Source organism: Rhipicephalus microplus, chromosome 1 (assembly GCF_043290135.1).
Source record: "Rhipicephalus microplus isolate Deutch F79 chromosome 1, USDA_Rmic, whole genome shotgun sequence".
Classification (NCBI taxonomy): domain Eukaryota; kingdom Metazoa; phylum Arthropoda; class Arachnida; order Ixodida; family Ixodidae; genus Rhipicephalus; species Rhipicephalus microplus.
The window spans coordinates 111736444-111761682 of NC_134700.1; the positions used below are offsets into that span (position 1 = coordinate 111736444).

General features: G+C 42.9%; 1 protein-coding gene across 1 annotated transcript; it reads right to left on the minus strand.

Moving 5' to 3' along the window:
• Positions 1-286: 286 nt before the first annotated feature.
• Positions 287-11991, minus strand: LOC142796462 (sterile alpha motif domain-containing protein 3-like). The gene is made up of 9 exons (XM_075887162.1): positions 7069-11991; positions 4168-4277; positions 3860-4090; positions 3708-3792; positions 2844-2990; positions 1206-1430; positions 900-1074; positions 692-765; positions 287-605 (listed from the first exon to the last, which is right to left on the minus strand). The coding sequence occupies exons 1-9, from the start codon at positions 7210-7212 to the stop codon at positions 336-338; spliced, it is 1461 nt and encodes a 486-aa protein (XP_075743277.1). The 5' UTR covers positions 7213-11991; the 3' UTR covers positions 287-335.
• Positions 11992-25239: the final 13248 nt, after the last annotated feature.

Genomic DNA, 25239 nt, shown 5'->3' on the forward strand with positions numbered 1-25239 from the left:
AATGCGGGTATATATACCAATAATATAGATATGCACTATACATATAAAATCAGAATAATTGCCAATGTATTGCATCATGGTATTTAGCACTTTTTCTTGGAAAACACCTGGTTCTGTTCCACACTGCGAAATATATTATCATGAAAGACACTACGAACACACCTCCAAATTCACTGCTGAGTGTCAACGGCCGTATAAAACCACAGGTTTATGCGGCTGACATTGTCAGGAACAAAACAATGCATTGTTCCAAAAGCCAGGGAGCAATGAAATATGCCACACAGTGCATTTTTATATGAAAACATTTATTGATAACACACGTCTGTAGGCATAACTTAAGTTGCCTTTTCAAGCGATGATATTTGCCGTATGACTAGCGGCATCTGCTTTGCACTTGTCGGCAAGCCACAGAAATGTTCAAGTAGAGTGAATGTTTTTTTGTTGGCGCCACTGTACTTGACATCGAATATCCAGTATATTTCCATAAGCGCCGTCATACCTGCAATTACATCAAGCACCTCTACACTAAGCCCTTCAAAGCTCGCAACTATGTTTGTAGCTTCAGAGGCATTTTTGCCCTTCAGCGAAAGGGCAGGGTAGGTGTCCTGTAAAATGAGTAATACATAAAATCAGCATCACTGATGAAAAGTATACTAGCTGATATAAAAAAAGGTAAAGCAAATAAGCTCACCGGTCCCTGCAGAAATCGCGGCTGCTCCTTTAGGAGCATGGGCAGCAACTCGACAATGCCAACGGCAAAGCGATCTGTTGACGAAATATTTTTAGGCACATCAAACTTTCACATATAAGGGCATTGACAGTAATACTCCTATGAAAATGACTTATAAAAGTTTGGAAATTTGGGAAAACTGGAAAAGCTGGCAAGCTTCTACACGTACATTTCTTTTCGTCACCATCCAGTGCCTCGACTTCTTCTTCAATTGCTTTCACAGCTTCCTTCGCGCAACGACGACACTTCGCAAGCTCAAAACACCGGTCTCCATACCGGTTTATAAATTCCAGGACCTTTTTTTCTAAGTTAACGCCAGTGAGAGCAATGAACTCCTCATGAAGCTAGAACGACAAAAAAATTGTACCGAATCACCAACAAATTTGCAACTATCGATAACATAAAAAAACTCATTGTTAAGTTCTCTCACATACATTTCTGCAGCAGGATCAAAACCACAGCTGTTTCTGCTCACCATTTCAGCCTTTGCCAAAGCAGGGTATTTCAGCACCACATCTGCTGTTGATGGCCTCATTTCCTTCATCCACTTCTGTCTAGATGGTCTTGTCTGCTCCATAGAATCACCGAGTTTTTGCATGTCAGGAATAGGCCGCTTGATTTCTTTCACCATGTAGTCAATATGGCTATTAATTGTAGCCTCATCATGCTGAGAAGCGACATGTTGGGAGAGATCTACAATCTAATCAGCAAAAAAAAGATGGTACTGCACAGTGAAAGATCACGACAAATGACATGAAATAGGCAGACATGAAAACTCAACTTTTTGCTAGCTCAGTTGAAGAATGTTGGCATTTTTTTGAACTGGACATGTGTAGAGAACTCAATTACAGGGTTGACTTACGTAAGAGAACTGAAGCAGTGTGTACTGATACCATCTTGCTCTGCGAGTGTGTCATAAATTATGTTAATATCAAAGTTCTCACAATGATTCTCTCCAATGTCGACCACCTCGGCACTTCACCACTTCCAAATTTACACCTTGTGAACCAGCATATCGCAAATGTGTGTGTAAAACCAGTGAACCACGCCTCCTACCTATATCAGAAGGAGTCTGAAGAGGTAACACTGATTTTAAATATTGCCAACTGCGGTGTCGGTGTTAGAATACAAGAGTTGTTGCCTTTATATGTATGTCATATATGTAAAACTTTGACCAGATATTAGTTAGTAGTGCTTGTTCTTTCATATAAAAAGAAAGTTTGAAAACTTGAAATTTCGAACCTAATATGTATCTTGCCTCCCCCCCAAAAAAAAATGTTCACCTCTAAAAAGCTTCTGGAAAAACATTGGTTTATGTATAGTTACATGGTGTAGTCAACAAATAAAGAGCAATAAGGAGCTTTTCTAATGTAGAGGACAGACAGATATTGAAGCCAAGCATAGCATATGGGCATTGTTTATGGTGGCCACTGAAAGGGCATTAATTATCGCTGGTTGGAGCTTTCACATCACATGCTCACTGAGCTGCAGTAGTTTGATTTCACCTGTCCACTTATTTCAGTACTCATGCGAGTTTAATAGTTGAATCAAAGGATTGTCAGTCACTTTCAGTGATAAGTATGGTGCAAAATGTAGAACACAATATTTAAAGCTGGAATGATGCATGATGTCAATAACAAGCTGATACCGAGCAATAAATCTACTACTTGCTAACCAAGGAGCATGGAATCAGCCAAGTCGGGAACCTAGCTACAAAATGAAGAAAAGAATGAGGAATCGAGCAACATGCCCGCGGCACTTGCTGAAACGCCGAGTTTTAAACATACAGGGACACATAGAAGTTTGATAGAGCGTTACCATCTTGACTCAAATAATAGAGCCTTGCATGAAAACTGTGAAAGTTGTTGTTTTGTTCTCCATAGGAGATAAGATGATTTTTTTGTTTACCAAATTTATTTTGTCTTATTTTGCATTTACTATACTTTAACTGTCAATATGGCCCTGAAAACTTGCCTGGCTTCTTAATGTGTTGATATGAAGAGGTTATATCGTTAAAAACATGAATAATGTTTTACTTCAGTAGCTCACACATAAAATAAGAGTGACTTCATAGTTGAGTTCTATGTACCAGTCCATTTGACGTTTCACTTACCACATGGCAGTGCCGCTTAGTATTGGTGCTTTCTTCTAAGTCTTTGCGTTTTCCGTAAGCTGCTCTCGCTGCTTGAACAGCTGGAACTGTGCACAGAGACTTCCTCATATATGCGAATTTGTATTTCAAGGAGACTTTCCATGAGTCCTGGAAACAACAATTTTTTTTATTATTTCAAATTTCCGCACAGTGGACACTGTCCTCTTTGAACATGGTCACTTTTGAAGCAAATGATTCTTTGGGAACCTTGATACACTGCTTTTAACCTGCTATGGGGCAGAAGCAGATTCAGGTGACAATACCTGGCAAATTTAGCTGTTCCTAGTAATATCAGCATATCTGTTGTATTTTAGCTTTATCTGCTCATTCCAAACTCCGGTTCCTGCATTTTATGTATGTGCTGGAGCCATGCGGCATGGCGAAGATCGTGGCATTTCAGTCGCAGAACTGAGCTTGTGTGAGCCTCTATTCAAGCTGTGATTAGAAACTACATATACCATTAGTGGTAATATTCAATCCCCAGAAGCGATGCATTACATCTGTATTTATCCTCTTAAACCGGTGTTAAAGCTTATAACCAGGGCCAGTTTTTAACTTTATTAATGCATGATATGAATATATTGGCCATGGGCACCTAGTTGATGATTATTATCAAACCCTCAAGTTAATGTCTGCCATTATCAGAGTTCGATGAAACGACTCTAAGAACATGCATGGCAATTATTCAAATGTAATAAATATGGGGTTGAAACTTCTTGAATGCTCTCCAAGAACAAAATAACTTGAAGGGCACCTGCAGTCTAGCTCACCAACATGTATGACATCCCAATAAAGTTATAGGAATGCCATTGCTTTAGTGCTTACCCAGCCTGTGCCAATAGTGTCCCTTAGCACTGGATATTCCAACACGAGAGATTTTGCAGCTGCTTCGTAGAGGCTTCCTGGATAGCTGTAAAAAAGAGCAACTTTAAAACCTGTACTGAATTAAACACATGCAAATACATGCCTATACTTACACTGTTATAGTCATGAGATGATTTGCAATCCACCCTACAATGCGGGATTTAGTGTGACTGGACACTTTTCCTGGTTGTGTCCTTTCAATCGCATCCTTAATATCTAAGGGCACAGGTGGTAGCCTATAATCATTTTCACAGCAGGCAAGCTGCTGACTAGGTGACTGCTCATTACTTTCAAGGGTCTTGGGCAGGCTACCTTCATGCACTGCTGTCACTTTGTCAGTTGTGCTGAAAACAGAGGCTAGTAAGTGATGCAGTTTTCCAAAAGCAATATTAAACTTGGCACCTGAAATTTAGGTACTGACCTGCAGCTCATTAAGAAGTTTTCACTGCACACAAGCCTGATTTTATCTTTCTCAGAGAAGACATGGCCAGCTGGTGGGTCCACAAATTCATCATGTCGGACGTTGTATACCTGAAAGAGATTCAGATGTGATGTTCAAATTCCCATAAAGTTACCTCAATAGGCACAGAACCTGAAGTAAGCAGACTACCAATGTTATATTCAATAGCACCCTAGAATCACTTTACTTGTCCTGTTTTTTTTTATTATTATCATGATGCCGTGTGTATTGTCGAGAAACCCTTAATGTATGTATTGTAAAGAGCATTGTAAATTACTCGTCTGGACATTCGGTATCAGTAAGTTCAGATTTGTGAAATAGTGACAATTAAACTTGTGAAATTTCACTGTTTCATAACATCAATTAGAAATAAACAAAAGCATTTAATGATTGCTGTACTAGCAGAAGATAATCACTGTGCTACAACGAAAAACCACACTCACAGTATCTGCTATCTATAAAATACTGTATACGCTAATGGCACAAGTCTTCATTCAATAGACCATGGAGCCTTATATTTTCGCACGTTGAAGGAATTATTAGGCTGCATTTCTTGCGTGCGCTAAGCTGAAGCAAATTTTTTAGCTTTGTTGTTATCTCTGTCGTCAAACTTTTCTTCTACAGTGTATCACAATTTAGAAATTAGAAATGGCTCTAGCCAAGTTCGTAGAGATCTCGACGTTTCGGAACCAATTCGGTATTTTCCTAAGGAGATGACTATATTGGTCATGGAAGCATCTCCCCGTCTTGTTTGACAATGGCCCCTGCTTTCTCTTTCTCTCGCGTATCGGAGGCTGTGAACGTATACAGAGGGAATTGTTCCTAACGACCGGTTCATGTTTACAGGTGTGTTCTGAATGTAACAGCATTTGAACAAGAGCCTCCTTCATAGATTCCTTTCTGTTTCAAGAACAGAAGCGATGTCGAAGTCGATCTTATGATCGTGCTTCTCATATTACTCTGCAAGAACGCTATGCTGCACTTCTATCTTCCAGACTGTTTCTGGGAAACACTTTCTCTGACCTATGTAGCTGGCTTTACCTGGCAGCTATCACCTTTACAAAAATGGCTAAAATTCAAACTGTGTTTCAACATCCAACACCACCGCTTGGCAACACCATAGTTTTTTGCAGAAGCGAAATCATGCGCTAATAAATACAGTGTTGATAGCCCATTAATGTTTCGAGTGCACACATTTCGGCAATGAAATAGCTAAATAGAGATAAAGGATCCGTCGCTATTCCATTGGTAATTTGAATACTCACACACCTAATAATTATTGATGATTTCACTACACAAAGCAACACAATATATCAAAGAATACAAAGCATTAAACACACCTAACGACACCTGCGAGACAGAAATGCCGACCGTGGGGCAAACGTACAGCATTGGTGAACAAGCATCCAGAACACAAGACTGCGCGCGCACGCACGCACGCGCGCACGCACGCACGCACGCACGCACGCACACATACACACACGCACACGCACGCACACACACACACACACACACACACACACACACACACACACACACACACACACACACACACACACACACACACACACACACACACACACACACACACACACACACACACACACACACACACACACACACACACAACACTTTACGCTAGCTTTGAGAATTTTCAGTTTCTGACGAGCATACCTGGGAGCACAGCTGGCGGTCCCCCCGCCCCTCACCCTATTGTCAATTAAGACGTAGAAGGGGGTCGCCATGTTTGCCCCACTCATTGACACAATAGGGAGAGGGGTGCTGAGTTTCAGAAGGCAGCGCAAAGTCAGCCAGGGTAGTATGCAGATATCTTTTTCAGAGGGGAGGGCACGTTTCTGATCTATAGTGGGTACCGGGCAGGTAAACGTTCATTTTGTTCTGTGTAGGCAGAGCGAAAAAAAATTTCGGGGTGGGGGGAGAGAACGTGCCCGGCGTGCAACCTTCACCCAGCCCCCCTCTTCAGAGGGGAACCCTGTGCATGCCGATGCTAACAAGCAGCTTCTGCACCCACGCTATTTTCACTATGGAAGATACATGCAGTAACCACAGAAATTAGCCTATTCCATGTCCTTCGAAATTGATAATAAGTCTTTCTTGTAGTCCAATTTTATTGATTTCATGTTTTACGTGCGGTACAAAAGTCTTACTTTTTTTTGCTGATCTCCTTACATACCTAACCTCTTAACATCCTAGCTATGCCTTTATTCGTGAACAATCTCGCTCAATTTGAACACCAGGAAACGAACTCAGCGACGGCCACTCATCTTACCAACGCCGTGTCTTGGTGCATTGCCTGCTCGATAACTGGATGACCAAGCGCGCTGCCCCACTTTCCGCTAATGAAAGTTCGTGCGTGCCTCCGAGAGACAGATCGAGTGCGCATTTTTTTTTACCATTTTCACCTCTCATCCTCTACATCTGTCATTCCCACTTCCCCATCCTCGGTGCAGTGTTGTTGAGTTGACCTCCGAAGTGAGCCACAGTTACGAGGCCACACTTATTTCTTCACTTTTTTTTTAAAACCACCCCGATAGCCGATTCGCACCATTACATTATCGCAACACAACCACTGCGAATGCCAGCAAAGGGTGGTTGCGCGCCGCCGAAGCGGAGATTAAACCTGGTTTACATCTCCCATCAGCAACTCCGAGACCACGTGCACGCTTCGCGGGCCGACAGCTCCAGTGAGAGAGCAGGGCAAGAAAAGCCCCACGCTTCGAAAAGCGCGAGCGCATGCTTGGTAAAACTGTTGAAGCACGTGCTAACAACGGAATATAATCAGTACTGTTTGGGCCACTGTCACAATGCAATTCGATGCACTTCAGGATAGAGACAACATACCTCAATCCGGCATGCTTGCAAAGAATGGCCAAAGTCTGTCGTCTTCAAGGCTTCCAAAATGTCCGCCTCCGTCGGTCCACGAGCAGAAATAATCTTCTTGCGGCCTTGAAATGACACCAAATATTGGAATTCCGGCGGCTCCATGAATACACAAGCACGTGGGCGCGGGAGGAAAGCTGCTGACACGTTCACACTGCGACAACCTGCTCTTTGCCTGGCTAGCCACCCTAGCCTGGCTCAGCTTCCGTCGATGTGTGCGCCCCCTGCCGCGTTTCAGTAATCAGCGCCTCCTGAAGGTAACTATCACAACGACGCTGTCTGTTGTTAAAATTTTGAATCTTGAAGACCATTTGGCTCTGTGCAGCGGAAATTTGTCCTGTCTGAAACCTGTAGCTGGCATGCGAAGGTAATAAAGAACATTTTATTCATTATGCCGGTCCAGTTGGGGACAGCGAGTGAGTAGAAGGGCATGAAAAGAGAACAAGTTCTCCCCCCCCTTTTTTTTTCCTGGTCTCTTCTCTCGCTTTCTTATTCCCATTTCATCTCTCCACTCTAGTCTATTATCCCCCTTCCCCAGTGAACCACTGCTCAGGTGTCGCAGTTGGCGGCAAATATTTGCGGGGTTCACTTTTCCTTTCTTTTCCGATTCTGAAAACCACTGCCCCCCCCCCCCCCTAACGTTCGACACTGTAACGCGCCACCACCTTCCATGTTTATATAGCTTACAATTATGCGCTTAACCAGATGGACATTGGTACAAATAAGTAAGACCACCACAAAGAAGCTAACTCAATTCAATTTGTGTGCATCGAGCGCACAAATTAATTAATTTATATTAATTCTCTGCTGCATGACTCGCTCGTGTAGGCAGATGCCACGTCCGTTTTAACGTGAATTTACGACGACAGAAGTCATGTGCAGCTACCACTTCGCTCAATACTAATTAAGCAGCGGTTGTGTTATTTCAGATAGTGTGATGCAGCTCCCCACGTGTTGTTTTGAAAGGTGTGAGACACAGTTTTCAAGGCCACTCGTAAAAACAAACTGCTTCAAGCATAATGTAGGCAAAGAATTCTGTTATCTCTCGGCCATTCGATGAGAACTTGAATATGTTCTCCGAGCACGTGAATGAAGTGCTAAGATTTCATTTATCGTGGCCATTGAGTTCGTGACAAAACAATCACCGGTGTCAACATCATTTATTCTACAAGCGATATTATGTCACTTCCGCACGGTCTCACTCCGAGAGAGACTCTAATGGAGTGATTGTGTTGCATGTAGGTAATATTCACTATCAAAACCTGTGTGAGAAATTTTTTTTGTTGCTTCAAGGTCTTGTTGTTCTGTTAGGAAAGATATACATACATTGGCTGAAGGAAAGAAGTGAAAACTGAACGGCTCGTTTTTCTTTGTTCGACAGAATATTAATGAGGACTAACAGACAATGATGCCAGAGATAGTATAGGGAATGTTATTCGTAGTTATTGCAATGTAAGTTTGACGAAATAAAAGTGGACGAAAAGGTAACTTACCGCAGTCAGGGACCGAACCTTCGACACGTGCGATGCTCTATATATAGAGCAGAAGTTGGCACAGCGACGGGCCAAATGGAAGGGGGGGGGGGGCTTTGCGAGCAAAGGGATAATGTAAAAAAACTGTAAAATCATGTTTATTTTAAGCACGCGTCATGAGGTTCCAATTAAACATTGGTTACTAAAAAAATTGCATTTTAGGCCAAAACTGCCTGGTCCTTTAAGTATACGAAGAAATAAGGTTAGAAGGAGAGGGGGGGGTGGACGTCCTGCCGGGGCCACATATATAGTAGTGCCTCGCGGGCCGCAGGTTGCGAACCCCTGCTCTGGAGCATCGCATGCGTTATTCGAAGGTCACAGGTTTGGTCCCTACCAGCGGACTGCTATCTTTCCATGCCATTTTCTTTCTTTACATGTACATTGCAATTACTTCTAATAACACCCTCTATATATTTCTTGGAGTCATTGTCTGTTAGTTCTAATTAAAATCATGTTAGTTGACAGAATAATGGGGCGGGTGGCTGCCTTTACAAAGCTCGTCGGAGATATGACCATATATAGTTTAGCTAGACCACTGCGACGCATTTAATCAGGATGGCCCCGGCATATCGTACAATTGAATGGTATCCAGAGGACCGCTGAATCACACTAAAGAGTTCAAACATATCGGGCGCGTATGTCTTCTCGATCTGCAGTTGTCCAATTAATGTTTTATTATTCTTCTTAGAAAGTATTCCCAACCTCCGCTTCTTAAGATGGCACACTGTCTGCCATATTAAACCAGTACACTGCAGCGTCGAATCGGCATGCATATTCCATCGGCATATTTCACTAGACCAAAAAAAGTGACACTTTTTGGTTGAGATCTCGGTTTGTGCTCCGAAACACGGAGCCCAGAGTGGTCTATAGCCACTCTAGACCACTCTAAGTTACTGTGACCATTGTGCCAATAGACAACTGAGGTGGGTGTACGTGGGGCAACCGGGTTGGTGTGTAAAAATGGCTGATTGTTCGAGTTGGTGTCGGTGTGTAAACATTCGGCTAAGCGAGCATCTTAATAATTCTTCTACAAACGGCTATTCACTCAAGTCTAAACACTGTGTAAAGTAGGTACCAATAACACGTGTCACCCACTTCTCGACAAAACAAACATTTGGTATCGCCGCCGGGATCGTTGCACTCGAGAGTCGTTCAAATTTTTACATCATCACCAGACGTGGACGCAAAAGCAAACCTTTGCTACCTTTTGATGATTGTGAGCTGGAATAAGCATGGTACGTGGGCGTAATCTCGGCACCACACAAGTTGGCTGGACGGTGTCCGTGGGTCAGCCACGTTGACAGAAATGCCTGGATGCCTGAAGAAGCACACCATACCTTATGTGAAATGCGTGACGGTTGCATAAATACCGCTGTCGTGTGGGAATACGTACGTAGGCCAAACAGGACGCTGTCTCAACGACCGACTCGGGAGCATCCTTTATCTCTAAAGAATAAAAGAAATGCGTATTTACCTGCGCATGGTATAGCCTGCAGATGTGATCCTCGGCTTCGCGAGGTCAAGATAATAGGCAGAAGCAACGAAACATTAGTGCGAGCTATTGGGGGCGTTTGACATTAAGAAAAGAGGCACAGCTTACATTATTGATACGACTATTTTACTTTACCAAAACGAGCTGCAGCTTTCTGACACGCGAATGTGACCAGTGTTTACCGATTTTGACGCACGCATTCGCAGAGATTTGTAATCTGGTGGCCTGTTCTTTCAAATAAACAAAGAAGTTTATCGCACGACCTTTCTGCTCCCTCCTACTTATTTACTAGAATCTGTGTTTTTTCCAAGTTTGCGGTATTATGTACCCTACTGACGTTAAATCAAATCGCCCAACAACAATTTATACTTAGTGTTGCATATTCAGAAATTTTTCAAAAATAGTTTCCTTCGCTTTACAAGTACGTTTCATAAATGTTACTTTACTGTTTCTGTCGCATACATTTCACACAAAAAATTCAACGGTAATGTTTGCTTATAACACCCTCATCACCTGTCGAGAACGACGGGTGATGAAATTGGTCCCCCGCATTGAATATGTTCCATATTTTTGATCCCATAAATTATGCAGTTTAAAAGAAAACTGGGTTCCTTTTCGGGCTGCTTGGTGCTATATACATAAAATATGAAATACTCAATCAAATGTGATACATCCTTTTCAGATTCCTGTCGATCTCACTTCAGTTCGGTTTATTACCTTATCTCCCGTGGAATCACCCGTTTAATTTCTATAACCATGGTTAGGAGACTAATTGCGGTTATGCTTGCTGTGCAGTCCTTTAATTAATGGACTTTACTTGAAACAGAGGGACGCCAATCAAAGTAAGGAGTAAACAAATGTTTTGTTTTGTTGTTCTTAGGTGCAATATCAAGACTAACAAAGAAAAACTAGCCCTTGAAATATCCACTTCTTTTCTTCTTTTTTTTTAGCTGCAAGAAAAAATTCCACGATTCGCGTACTTTTTCTTCCTGCCGTGGGGTCGTGCCTATTCTTCATGATGAGCGAAATTATATTGAGCGCACTCGATTAGCAGCGCACCTTAAGCCGGTTGAAGTTACTGGCTGTCTCCTTGCGAAAGGGGCATGCCCTTCCTGTACCGACGTGGGTGCCGCCCGCAGCCGACCAGCCGTCTTGAAAGACGTCAGCTCCTCAGGGGAATGTGTAAAAAGTTTGTTGACTGACTGACTGTCTTGGATAGGCCAGGATTTCGCGAAAACCTGTTTAAATAAGCTGCATCTTGTTCGACGACGCCGGCATTGTGAAAATAGATGCCGTGGTCCGCGAACGTACTCTTTGTCACTGGAACTTGGGGACATCGCTCTTATGTTGCCGTAGCTTCTCAGGAAGTTCAATACTTGCCCTACGAATGAAATGTCACAATAAGCACGTGCGTGGCATGAAGTAAACCAACCCATGCGCTTTCCCTACGGGCAGCCTGTATTTCGGGCACGATGAAGGGCAGGTCCAAGAAATCCACCTGCACAGTGTACTTCCACGAAAAGCATGTCCGTCCAGTTTAGCGTGGCTTTTTCAAATCTTGAACTTGTTTTGCAAATAAACAAACGCTCGCTAATTGCAACGTATATCGTTGCAAATTTGGCGAGTGTTTGTTTATTTGCAAGACACGTATGCCCCTCGCCAGACGGTGTTTCGTCGAATCCTTCACTAGATCTTGAACTTGATTTTGAAAGAAACCGTTTCTGCATCGACCAATATTCACGGCGCTGCTAGACACGTGTAGGAATGTGTACCCTCTCGCTACCCGCAGCTAAGACGGCACATGAATTCCCGTGTAAAGGCAACTACTCCTTATCCTTATTGTCAGTGAAAATATCTCACCCTTGCCACCCACCCCCCCCCCCCTTCCTCCACGACGCCCGCCTTCCAGGTGCAGTCTAGCCCGGCCGTGCAAAAACCCTCAAAGAATGCGGAGCTTCCACGTGTTGCCGGTTCATGTTTTTCGCCCTCCGCCGTCTTGTCAACTTTTTGGTCCTAAATGGTAAGCCATGCTGGCCCAGTTCGGCTGGTGAAAACTACGGATAGAACTGCAGTTACGTCTGCCATGTAGCTACCTGTAATCATGGTGAGCCGTCGGCGTACTTAGTCCAGAATACCGCCCAGCGGCTGTACGCAAATACTGCCGCGAGTGAACATGTTACACTCATGCCCAAGATGTGCGTTCTCGTTCACGAAGCTCTGCAAAGTCGTCTGGCACATAAGAGACCATCGCCACGACAATAGATTTTCTATCATGTGCGGTGTGGATGGGTGTGCGAAAACCTACAGTGAGTTCGAATCTTATCGAAGGCACATTTACCGTGTGCACAGACGATATATGGACATGGATGACGCAGAGGAAGCCGGTGTTGAACCAACAGTCCTCGAAGAACCACCGGTGCGTGCCACAACAAGCTGCGCTGCGCACGACACAGTGGGTGATCACAGTGAAATGTTTTCATCTGGTTGCTCGTCGAACATGATCAACACGGAATGCGATGCGGTCTCTGTTCCCACTGCTCGAGTGACCACAATCAACGACTTCGTGCTGAAAATAAAAAAACAGCTGTGCTTACTTTTTTTTCGTGTTGCAGAAGTGCACAAGCTACCGCACTCTACGGCAGAAAGTGTTTTCAATGACTTCAAGATTACCTTTCTCGACATAATTCGGACATTCGCTTCTGTCATTGAAAATAACATCGCGATGGAGTCGGCAGGAATCGAACTGCGCAAGTTACTCGCTGGTGAATTCTTAGAGGATATTTTTCAAGCAGCAAGTAGTAAATATAAGCGAGAGCAATTCGCCAAGCGTCACCTGCCCTACGTAAAGCCTGAAGTGCGTGATCTTGGTGCTGGTGAGACTTTTCAGTTTGTTCCTATAAGTGGTGTCATGCGAAATCTTATGTCCTCTGAGAACTTCCGCGACCACATAGAGCTAGATTTCTCAACAGGAGCGCCTTCACCAACGCTGCATAATTTTAGGGATGGCTGCATATACAAAGAAAAGTTGCATGCACTACTCGAGGATGGCGCGCAGTATACGCTTTTTTTTGTGTTGTACAGCGACGAAGTGGAGATAGTGAATCCGCTGGGGTCAAAGCGGGGTGTTCACAAAATCCTTGTCGTGTATTTCAGCGTGGTAAACATCCATGCCAAATACAGATCACAGCTCAGCTCTATCCATGTAGTTTTAGTTGCACCATATAGACTTGTCATCAAGCACGGAATCAATGTTATTTTGAAGCCAGTTGTAGATGACGTATCAGCTTTATGGATGACTGGTTTCACTCTGTGGAAGAACTCTGTTGCGGTAAAGGTGAGAGCGATTCTTGTTGCCTTTTCCGGTGATAACCTTTCAATGAATCGACTTGGCGGATTCACGTGTTCTTTCAGCCGTGGTCGTCCATGCAGATTTTGTACTTCACCAAACTCGGCGTTCAACACTGCCTTTCACGAGAGTGATGTTCAGGTTCGAAATCTGCCCTTGCACCAAAACCACGTTGCAAGTGCTAAAATAAATAGGCAGCTAGGCACAGCACTGTACGGCGTTAAAGATGAATCTCCACTCACAGATGTTGCCTATTTTGATGTGACAGTGCAACTGCCTCCGGACTTGATGCACGATGTGCTGGAGGGAGCCATTCCACATGTATTAAGGCACATTTTGCAAGGCCTGCTTCGTTCTGGAGTAATTAGGCACTCAGACCTTGATCGTATCCGCACATTCGTTTTTGGTGCTCACGACAAAAAGAACAAACCGGAAGAAGTCGTGAAATCCTTTCTTAATGGGCAAAGTGCATACAAGGGAACAGCTTCTCAAAAGTGGTGCCTATTCAGATTTTTTTCTCTTATGTTTGCAGATATTGTTCCTAAACAAAATGAGCACTGGGAAGTGTACCTACTTCTGAGAAGCATTGCAGATATAACATTTGCCGACAAGATTCCTCACGACCATTTGGCATATCTGCAAGATGAAATACGATTTTTTTTATCTTCATTTGCTGCTCTCTACCCTGGTGCAATAATACCCAAACTGCATTTCTTGATTCATTACCCTCGGCTCATCAGTGAACTTGGTCCACTAAAGCAATACTGGTGCATGCGATATGAAGCCAAACACCAGTACATGAAAACTATTGCACAGCGCAACCAAAACTTTCGAAATATATGCAAGTCTATCGCAGAAAGACACCAGTTGCTGCAGAGTTTCGAATTTTCCAACTTAGAAGTGGACCGTGGCATACAGACTAAAAGATCCAGGCAGCTGAAGCTAGAAGACTTGTGCTCATACATGCGCAAAGTTGTCTCTCCTGGCATTCCAGTGTGGGAAGTTGGTTCTGCCGAGGTGGAAAACTTGGTTTTCAAAAAGTTCGATGTAGTCATCCTAGAGAAGCAACAGCTGCCACTTTTTGGCCAAATAAGAAGGCTGTATATTTACTGCGGAAGCCTTTTCCTGCTTGTAGATGTGCTCATGACAGTCAGATTCGATCGTCACCGCTGGTCGTATGTTGTCGACAATACAGACGAGCAAAAACTTGTACAGCCCTTCAATCTTCCATCACCTCAAGTTCTTGACCTATATTTTGGTGCTGAGCTGATGCTACGGCCTGAAATTATGATTGTTGAATGATGTCCAAATTGTCATCTTAGACAGCTTTTTGTCACGGGCTGAATCTAAACTACTAGTAGCGTAGCCAATGTTTTTTTAGGAGAGGGGTTTCAGTCATACTTCATATATTTTTGCTCTGGAGTTTGTGTATTTGGAAATGTCCTCCCTGGCTACGCAACTGAAGATGACGTATGATTTTATGTTACATCTCTCTTTTAGTGTATGGTTTCTAGTGTGCTGTCTTTACTGTATTTATCTTTTACTGTACCTGATGCACCCTTTCATCTACTGTTTTCTAACCAAAGCTTGTTACATTCTTTTTCTTTTATCAGTGTTATTGGTCTCTTCCCACTGTATTGCTGCAGAGCGCATGGCACTTTGTGTGATAACAAATTAAATGATATCCACCACATTTATAGTGAAACGCATTGTGCATGGTTACTTTGTTACATATTGCTCTGTTTATTTAGTAGTATCCGGAGCGGATAATTGATATGATTGTTACTTTGGACTATCTGATGCGCACATCTGCTGTTAATGTGAAATTGCTACCTTCAACTGCAACCGAAATATTATCATTCAGCGAACAATTTCGGTTAATCAACATGAAACACAATGGGCAGCCACAAAGTTACGGCTTAGGGCCTGTTAGCTTAGAGTTATGCAAATGTACAGCTGTGAAAATTTACACCTATAGAATATTTTCTGTTTTTTACACATGGTGCCTATATATATATATATATATATATATATATATATATATATATATATATATATATATATATATATATATAAGGGAAAGAAGTGTATAATTAAGGGCTCGTGTTTGCGTGTTTTGACACAATAATAATGAGATCTAACAGACAATAATGCCAAGAGGAAAGTATAGGGAAAGGTATTAGACCAAATTGTAATGTAAACGTGAAGAAAGAAAAGTGGGTGAAAAAATAACTTTGCCGTGGGCAGGGACCGAACCTGCGACCTTCGAATAACGACCTTCGAATAATATATATATATATATATATATATATATATATATATATATATATATATATATAAGGGTCATGAACCACCCCTGGGCTTGGTGAAGAGAGAGACCGTGATCAAGTATAGAATTTGTATTTCAATACCTTCAACTACTCAACATTTCAACTCTTTACTAACAAGAATACGAAAAAGTTAGTAATACCTCAAGTGAGGTAGTAAACGTTGCAGCTACTATACTTCTTTGCATGCAGCTAGTAACTGCTTACTAATGTATGTAGTAAATAGGTAGCAAAGAGGTAGTAAAAATTCAAGAGAGGTAGTAACAGCTGCAGTTGCTACCCTATTGCAGTTAGGTTGCAACTGTTTACTAATGTAAGTAGTAAATAGGTAGGAAGAAGCTAGGAACGGTTCAGGAAAGGTAGTAACCGTTGTCGTTACTACCTGTTCGCTTGCAGTTACTACCTTTTTACTAACTTTTTTTTAAGAGTGTAGATGGCATAAAGGAACTTAGTTTTGAAGTGTGCACAACCAAGTGCACGGAGATTGAAAAGAGAACTTAAATCACTTCAACGGAAGCGCTTTCACTGTCAAGAAAATATTGGAATCATTGTACGACCATCACAGTCCTGAAAGGCAACGAATGCCCTGTTGCGTATTTTAAAGCAAACCGCACTGATTGATCCGCTGTTTGTGATATGAAACGCGTTTGCCGCAATCGCCGCAGTGACGCGACAGAGATCTGCAAGCTCTGAAGGCACGCGGCTAACGCGAGGCTAAATTAAAGGCAGTGAATACATTAAAAAAACACGTTTTGGCGTTCGTGTCAAAAGGATCTAGTAGTGAGCAAAGCTTTGATCAGCACTTGTGCAGCAGTCATCTGCGCCGTCGCGTCCGTTCACGTGTGCCCCAGGAAGACATACGTGAGTTGTTTTGACGGAAATAGAATGTGCTAGTTGTCTTGATTCTTTGAGACTTTCACCTTAGTGGGAAACCCCACCCTCATGTGTTCGGCCACTCCGGCCACTCCAAATTACTGATGCATTTAACTTCTTGGCTTTGTCAGGAACCTTTAGGTTGTGAAATTCGCCTCCTAACAGCGCTGGGCACTAGCAGACAAAAATGAATTCATGCACCATCTGACTGCAACCTTCATCACAACAAATATGTTCATATTTACATGACATATGTTATGTGGTACAGTGTCGTACAACTTTATTTTATTTGTGCAGAGAATGCAGTGTTCCGAGTTCTACCATAAACTGTTTTCCTATTGCAATTGGTTTTACTGGTGTTAGTATTTTTCTTGAATTTGTCTGTTTTTAGCACTGCTTTGGAAGCAGCTTCTTGTAGCTTTCCATTGCTGTTATTGTGCTTGAGGTGTGTGTATTTATTGGTGTGTATTTTTTTCACAATCATGAGCAGTGCACTGCGTTTTCTGTAACCATGAGCTGTATTTTTTATTCTTTTTCCAGCTATTGAAAGCTTTTTAACACTGCTTGTAACAATTTTACAAGCACATTAATATTTCTATAGTTGTTGGCCACACTAATTTAATGGCGCTTCCTGCACTGTGAAATAGGTATGTGCACGCTTCTCTTCAATGCTCCACCCTGGGAGCCTTAAGACTGGAGCTCCCCATTGAATGCTACCGCCAAGTGCCAAATTATTCAGTTTTCAAGTGCAAAGGCTTTGCATTGGATGTGATTCATCTCACTGATGGAAGTGTGTGAATAGTTGTGCTAAGACAAACTTTGCGAGGGGTGTAGAGTATTTACAGGCAGTTATATTGAAATTTGCAGCAATGAAAGGAGCAGTAGGCTGTTCATTTACGATGAAGCTGCCGCAAAGGTTCACAAAATTATGCGTTAAAATAGAAGGACCACTATCGATGCTTTCTGTATTACAACTCTTAAGGTTACCCGAGGCACCTTTTATTGTATCGTCATAAAAAGTTGCAATATGAAAAAGTGGTCACAATATCTGTTGCACATACTCTAACAGAAGACTATATACGAGTTGATTCTTCGCCACTGTGGAAAATGGCAAGGACTTTTTGTGCTCTGTTTATATAATTGTCGAAACCCAGGCAATTCACTTTACATCTAAAACATAAGTCATATTAGTGGTGGCATCCCTCTTTGCCCTAGCCACAAAAATTCAAACACAGTCTGTGGTGTGGGTAAAGTAATCACGACAGCCATGAGACTAGAAAAGGGTACTTTGGGTCATCTTCCCGTCTGCTGACACAACAAATGCTGACAGATACTGAAAAAAACTACATAAATGAAGAACAGTAAGGAGCAAAGATGTAGACATTATACATGGGGATGCCTTTTCACACGTCTTTTCTCAAACTGGCCATATTCTGCAAATATATGACAAAACAGCATCACGAACACGCCATATAGTCGGGACTTGTTAACTAGAGACTGCCATGTTTTACTTGAGTTGAAAGAACATTTGTATGCAGAACAGTTCTGTTGCAATGAAGTGAAATATGAAGTTCAGTGTATATTGAAGCACAAGGCGCAGAACAGATATAGCACAGGCATTCATAACCTCCACAGCATCTACAAGATTGCCTCGAATCGTATGGGATTATGTTGAAAACCAAAACATTTTTCATCCTAATGATGGAACTATTGCCTTTGTAGAGAAGCCTCGGAACCCTGCAATAGGTCACTTTTCTAGTAGCTATAGCTGACAATGTTGCCCCCTTCCTGCTCTACATGACGGTTGACCCAAGGAGATGCTCAGAGATTGAAGCCATGTCTATTTGTAGGAAGTCTCTTCATGATTCCATTCTCAAAGAGTGCTAACCTGTGCACCGCAAGACTACCACTTACCACCTGCATACAAATGGTTTTATGGAACAGTTCTGTACGCCCCCGAGGCGACATGCTCTCTATGTACATCGTCGCAGATCACATAAATTGGATGCCGTTCAGTGCTTCATCACCTATGTTTATAGTACTGCCGCACAGTGCACTACTTGGTTGTTCGCCTGGCTTCTTATATTATGGCAGGCACCCATTGCACACAGTCGAGACGAAATTTCCATGCAAGCCAAAAACATCTGAGTGCGCACTGATTTCTGCCACGCCACACTTGTTGAATAGCATCGGGAGCATGCCAAGGCCTTTACTGTGCATGAGGAAGAGCGTTGAAATAGTACTTGTAGAGACACCAATACTGCGCCCCCGTTGCTCCCTGGAGCTATCTCTCAGTCCCTATACCACTAACTGGCATCTCTTCAGAACTTCTGTACTGCATCATCACACAAACACACTCTGGTTAACTACTTGATTAAAACCATTGAACCATCTTTGGACCTGTGCTGTCGAGGTTGAAACATTGTCACCATGAGTACCTCAAGGTCTACTCTCATGATGCAACAAGCGCAGAAATACACACACTCAGAGAGGACACAGATAAGCGCTTACTGCGAGTAAGTGCTTGTCTGTGTCCTCTCTGACTGTGTGTATTTCTGCGCTTGTTTCATCATGAATCTTTACCAACACGCCCAACTGGCAGTCCTCCTAAAAGGTCTACTCTGACACTTTCCTAGTGACAAGCATGTAGGTCACCGGGCAGCTTCCTTTCTTTATCTAGGGTAGTGGTAGTAAATCGTTGAAACTCTATTTGGCCGTCCTCTTCATCGCCTTCTAGTGCGTTGTCCTCTTCGGCTTCTTTTGAGAGGACACCACTTGTGCTGAGAGTCTGTGCTCAGTCTTGAATGCCGCCATTGTGGTTTATTGCTGAGTTCCATTTCATAAATGCCTTTACAGAGTGAAGACACTGCTGCTTTATATTTAAAAATATAAGATATCTTACTTTTGTGGTGGATCTCGTGGACCACTGCTTCTTTGATTTTAACTTGTAATATCTGTCATATTGTATATTTTAGTGTTATTAGTAAGGTATTTGTTCTATGAAACAGTGATGTCTACTGCTATGCTCGATGAAGCGTAAAATGTAGAAAAGCAAGAAATGATGAGGCAATGTTTTCTGTTTGTACGTGTGGTCAAGGTCTGCTTACTGTAATTGTACCTTGTTTACGTTCACAGGAATGGAGAGTTGCGCTAATCAGGGGTGTGTGTGTCTGTTCTTGTTTTGTCCACATATCTCGTGCTACAAAGTATTAGAAGTTGTATGCTAATTTCTTTTTTGCTTTTCATTTTGAAGTATGTGAACTTTTTGCGTCAGAAATAAAGGCGTTTGTGAAATGTGTATTTGTACTTTTATTTTTCATGTTAAAAACACTGTTTGAAATGTGCTGATGAATGCATTTTATAGGTTAAAAAAAACACCAAGTTGTAGCTCAACAACACTATGATGTAAGTATATGGAAAAAGTCCTTCACAATTGTTTGCGTTTATTTCATGTGATGCGCCTGAACATTAGGAACTGCATCTATAGCTCAATCACCACGCCCCACCACGGTGGTCTAGTGGCTAAGGTACTACGCTGCTGACCCGCAGGTCGCGGGATCGAATCCCGGCTGCGGCGGCTGCATTTCCGATGGAGGCGGAAATGATGTAGGCCGATGTGCTCAGATTTGGGAGCAGGTTAAAGAACTCCAGGTGGTCGAAATTTCCAGAGCCCTTCACTACGGCGTCTCTCATAATCATATGGTGGTTTTGGGACGTTGAACCTCAGAAATCAAAGCACTGTCACCATAAGCCCTCATGTGCATTGTGTTTAGGTCTGTAATGTGCATGTGATGCTAAAAGACATTAACCAGTTGCATGCATGACCTCCGTGTGTAAAATTGAATTAACCTTTAATGCATTGAATTAAGGCTGAAATAAACTTCTCTGTCATGAACATTCATTCGGAATTTTATGTTTAAAGGTGTACTGGCACGAAACTTAAATATTTTCAGCTTGTTGCTCTAAATAGAACCAGAGGTGTCGAGAGTCCTTAGGAAAGAGTTGAATATATTTTAAATACCGCCCCCATAAAAAATGAAAACACACTTGCTTTGCGAAAACACAGTTTTTCCGTTTTGCAATTTATGCAGCCGCTTTCCATGAGAGAGCACGTGCCAGCCGTAGGGCGAGTTCCAGCCGCTGCAGCGGGACGGGGTGGGGACGGAAGGGACGGAAAAACCAGTGGTGCCAGCTCCCTCGGGCCAGCAGCCACAGAAATTAGCTGGTGTTTGTCACAACAGTGACCTACTCAGTTGTTTTAATCCACGTTGTTTTTAATCTCGTTTATTACAGCGTTGGCATATTGCGTATTTAGTAGACTACGAGGCGCTATCTAATTAATACCCGTGTCACACGGCCACCACCGAACAAACTCCGTCAACCTAAATCTCCCCTAGGGAGTTCGACGGACATTGGGTTGTGGGAATGTCACACGGCATTACAATGACAAGGGTATAATAGTTGCCGTGAGGGGGCTTAGCCGGCGCTGTTTTATTTTCGCAGAAGTATCCTAATTTCAACTCTAGTTGCTATTTTGTGAATCTTCGTTATGCCGTTTTTCCAAAAAACACAATATTCAGTAGATCTGAAACAAACAAAGCATTAAAATAATTTGAAATGAAAAGGTATTCGCTTAATGTAATGATGTTGGCAGCGGCGCTGGCCACCTTGTGCCTAACGCTATGTTTGTTTACAATTGCGCCGTGCTCGACGACTAGTTGTTATTTAGAGAGGTTTAGCTGGGCGGGTTTACGAGCGAGCGGAGAGAGCAGTGGAGCACGACCCGATAAAACACGGTCAGCCGTCAAAGCAGCTGACGAAAACGCAGCGCTTCCAGTCATTCCTCACACGGGCAAACGCATACACGGCGACGACAACAGCCATACGCACGGACGAAACATTTTTTAATGGTGGTGCCCAGCCCGACTAATGAGGCACGGTCTGGAGGGCATTAGTGTGGAGAGTAGCTACACTCAGGCGAGCGTGTATTTATGTGAACAAAGACGTTATGAATGAGTACTGCAACAAAATAACGTTTTAAACTGCCAAAACCCATTCCTGTAATGAAGCAGTGAAATATATCTGAAAGAAGCTTTATGCTTGTAAAATGCTTTAATAGGAAAAATAAAGAGGCCAGAATGCCGTGCACAAACAGCGTGAAAAAAAGAAGAACAATGTGGTAACAGCGTGAAATAAACAAGAACAACGCGATAAAGCTTTAGAGTTTTAACTTTCGGATAGTCAACCGGGTTTCAGCTTCATCAATTGACGGATCTTGATTTGTGGGTCTCAGTAAGCCGGGTTTTCTCTTCAAGGAGTGCGGCCTATACAGGTGAGAAAAAAAAGGCGAGAACAGAATTGTGTTGAACGCCAAAAATATTCACGAAAACTGATGCTGTAGTGTTCAACGTACTAAAACAGCTCCATTTTGCTGAACTAACATATATAAAGCATCTGTACGTATATACGTATCTAAAGCACCTTTCATATGATATCTCGTAGATCGTGAGTAGATCGACTTTCTAATAATATTCTGAGAACAATTAACGGGATCGCAATTGCAGAAGTGGACTGACCTGAGGAGAATAAGGCATTTACTACCGATACTACTAGGTTAGATACACGAGTTCAATTGGCCACGCGTTCCATGCACGAAAACTTTCAATACACGGTGAGGACACTCTTCGAAAGGTAGGCATAGTGATGAGAGGGAGCAATTAATTCAAAATTTTAGAAACTATATTATACGTGTGGATAGAACACGCAATATAGCATAATTAATTGAGCGTACTTATCACGATGTCCATGCAGCTATTGGGTGTGTCATACACCCAATATAGGAGTGGCGGGGTATCCGCCACTCCGATTTGGCCAATTCCATGGCTTCCATTCCGAGAAAGTCGGCTTGGAGTTGTGCCCTCAGCAGAATCAAGTTTGCCACACGCCTGGAATACGGCTCCCGGTGCTCGATGTCTTGACGCTGCGCTGTGCGCCTAGCGAGACGGCTAGGTCTTGACTTGTGCGGAAGCCAAAGTGTCCGCGTAGCTCCTCTTGAACTGGGTTCCGCCAGGGTGGAGTCGTGAAGGTCGGACAGCCGCTCACAAACAAGTGCGTCATCGCTCGCTGAAAGAGGGCAGTCAGGAGGGGGTGCTTGCGAAGACATCACGCCCAAATTTCTCGTCTGAGGTTCCTGAAGAGTGACTTCCCATGAATTCCCAAGGAGGCTGAAGTCTCGAACACTCTGGTCGTTGTACCCTGGAAGCAAACAGAAATATATGGCAATTAAAAAGAGTTATTCAGTAAGGAAGAAGGTTCAAATTCAGAAAGAAAAAACAGTCATTGGGTCGTTTGTAGATTGAAGACACACGCCAGCTGCTCCCTGCTACGATTGCAACTCTCCCTTATATTTGCGGACACAAATATGCTCGTAACCTAACATTTCTTTGCAGATAGCCATAAACGTCATAGACACCTCCACATTTTGCGCGTTGTTCTTGCTGTCTTGATCAGCTCAGAAAAAAATGCTAATATACGTACGTTTTGAACTGAACACCTCTGCAGACTATCTTTTGTAAGACATGCAGGCGCCGCCAACGTGGGCTAAGAAGCCGACATTTTTTTTTTCCTACACGACGACATGAATACGGTCATGAGACATCGCATGCACACCAACCAAACTGTTTTCGTGCGTATGGCCAACCACAACAGTGTTCGTTTCAAAGATGCAGAACACAATTGTTAGAAGAACCAAATATGGCGACACAAAAAGCCATTCTTAAAATGGTATACTGACAAAGCATTATGGGCCAACCCGATTCAAGTGCCCCGCCGCGGTGGTCTAGGGCTAAGGTATTCGGCTGCAAACCCGCAGGTCGCGGGATCGAATACCGGCTGCGGCGGCTGAATTTCCGATGGAGGCGGAAATGTTCTTGGCCCGTGTGCTAGGAATCGGATGCACGTTAAAGAGCCCCAGGTGGTCAAAATTTCCGGAGCCCTACACTACGGCGTCTCTCACAATCATATGGTGGTTCGGGGACGTTAAACCTCACACATCAATCATCCAATCAATCAATCAATCAATCAATCAATCAATCAATCAATCAATCAATGAATCAATCAATCAATCAATCAAGCCGATTCAAATTATGAGGAACGCTGGCTAAGAGTCGCGAAGTCAAGTACTACACTAGGGTTGTTTAACCAATTTATCGACACCCTTTACCAAGCAGCTAGTTTGTAGAATTGTGCCTGAATGCAGCTTCCGTCATAGCAAAAATATACTCCTAACAAGAGATTAGACCAATTAAAAGTAATCCCAAGCCAACGCATTTCGGGTTTGAAATATAGAGCATGCAGAAAAAGAAGATATGTAAAATAAGATTGTTTACTTAGTGAATGGTCACAAACACTTACCAGAGCTGATCATCTGGGCCACGACAGGAGCACTTGGACTGTGCTGCGGAGTATCTCGGGCACCGTCCATGTCCTACGTCGTACTGCTCGATTCAGTTTGACAACGTCTTTTACGACCCTGCCTGGACTCTCATGCGACCAAAAACCGCACATGTGTTTTTGACGTCACAGGGACTCTCGCACCAGTCACTTATCCAGAGTTCAGCAAGACACGTTCCACCTGCACGTTGCAGCTGGAATTCGAAGACTTTTTCCTGTTTCCAAGTACCTAATATTGCCTATATCCCCGACCGTCTCTTCTGCAGCAAGCACCTCCCACCATATCCCTCCTTGCTTGGATGATTTACAAAGCCCAGTGAGTCTAAGTATATTAGTCACGCATATTTCAGTGGACAATACATGTACATGATGCCATTTACCCCCTGCCAGTTACCTGCCATTTTATTGAGCATAGGATACATTTGACTAGGTAATATCCAGGAGGTGAAAAAGAGTTCGAAAAAACATGGCTTCCCACTCCCCCCCCCCCCCCTCCAAGAAGCATTATCCAAAGCATTCTTCGGCGGGGCTTCAGTGGTGTAGGGTACTTAGGAAGAAAAAAAAAACAAGTCTAAGGATCTTAGTAACTGCATTCATTGTGAGGAAATGAGAAAGTTTTTTGCAATGGAGATGGGACACAAAAACATGAGACTAGTGCAATGTTTCGGCTCAGTCGTTTACCGCGTATTATGAGACGGATCGCTAGAAATGTCAATGCCGTATCTATCACGGCTATACGCAGAGCCCCCTATTATCTTCTCATGGGCAGTCAGACACCTTCTTGCTGTTAATTTCAAATGTAGTGAAATAAATATGGCATATTGAAATCCACACATATGAGCTGACATACAATTGATTGGCGAGAAGATGGAAAAAAATCTGCTGCAGCTTACACTGAGAGTTAATTATTTGAAATGCCCAATTTATTGCCATGTATGTACATATTTGTCACAAGAATTGACAAACAAGCTCTTCGTGCTGATATATAAACATGGCGGCCACTGCTATTTTTTTATGTTCTTTGAGAGTATTGGTTCAGGTAAACATCTCGAGTGCAGGTGAGGACACCAAATTCTACTGTCCCTGCATTCTTTTCTGCACTTACCACTT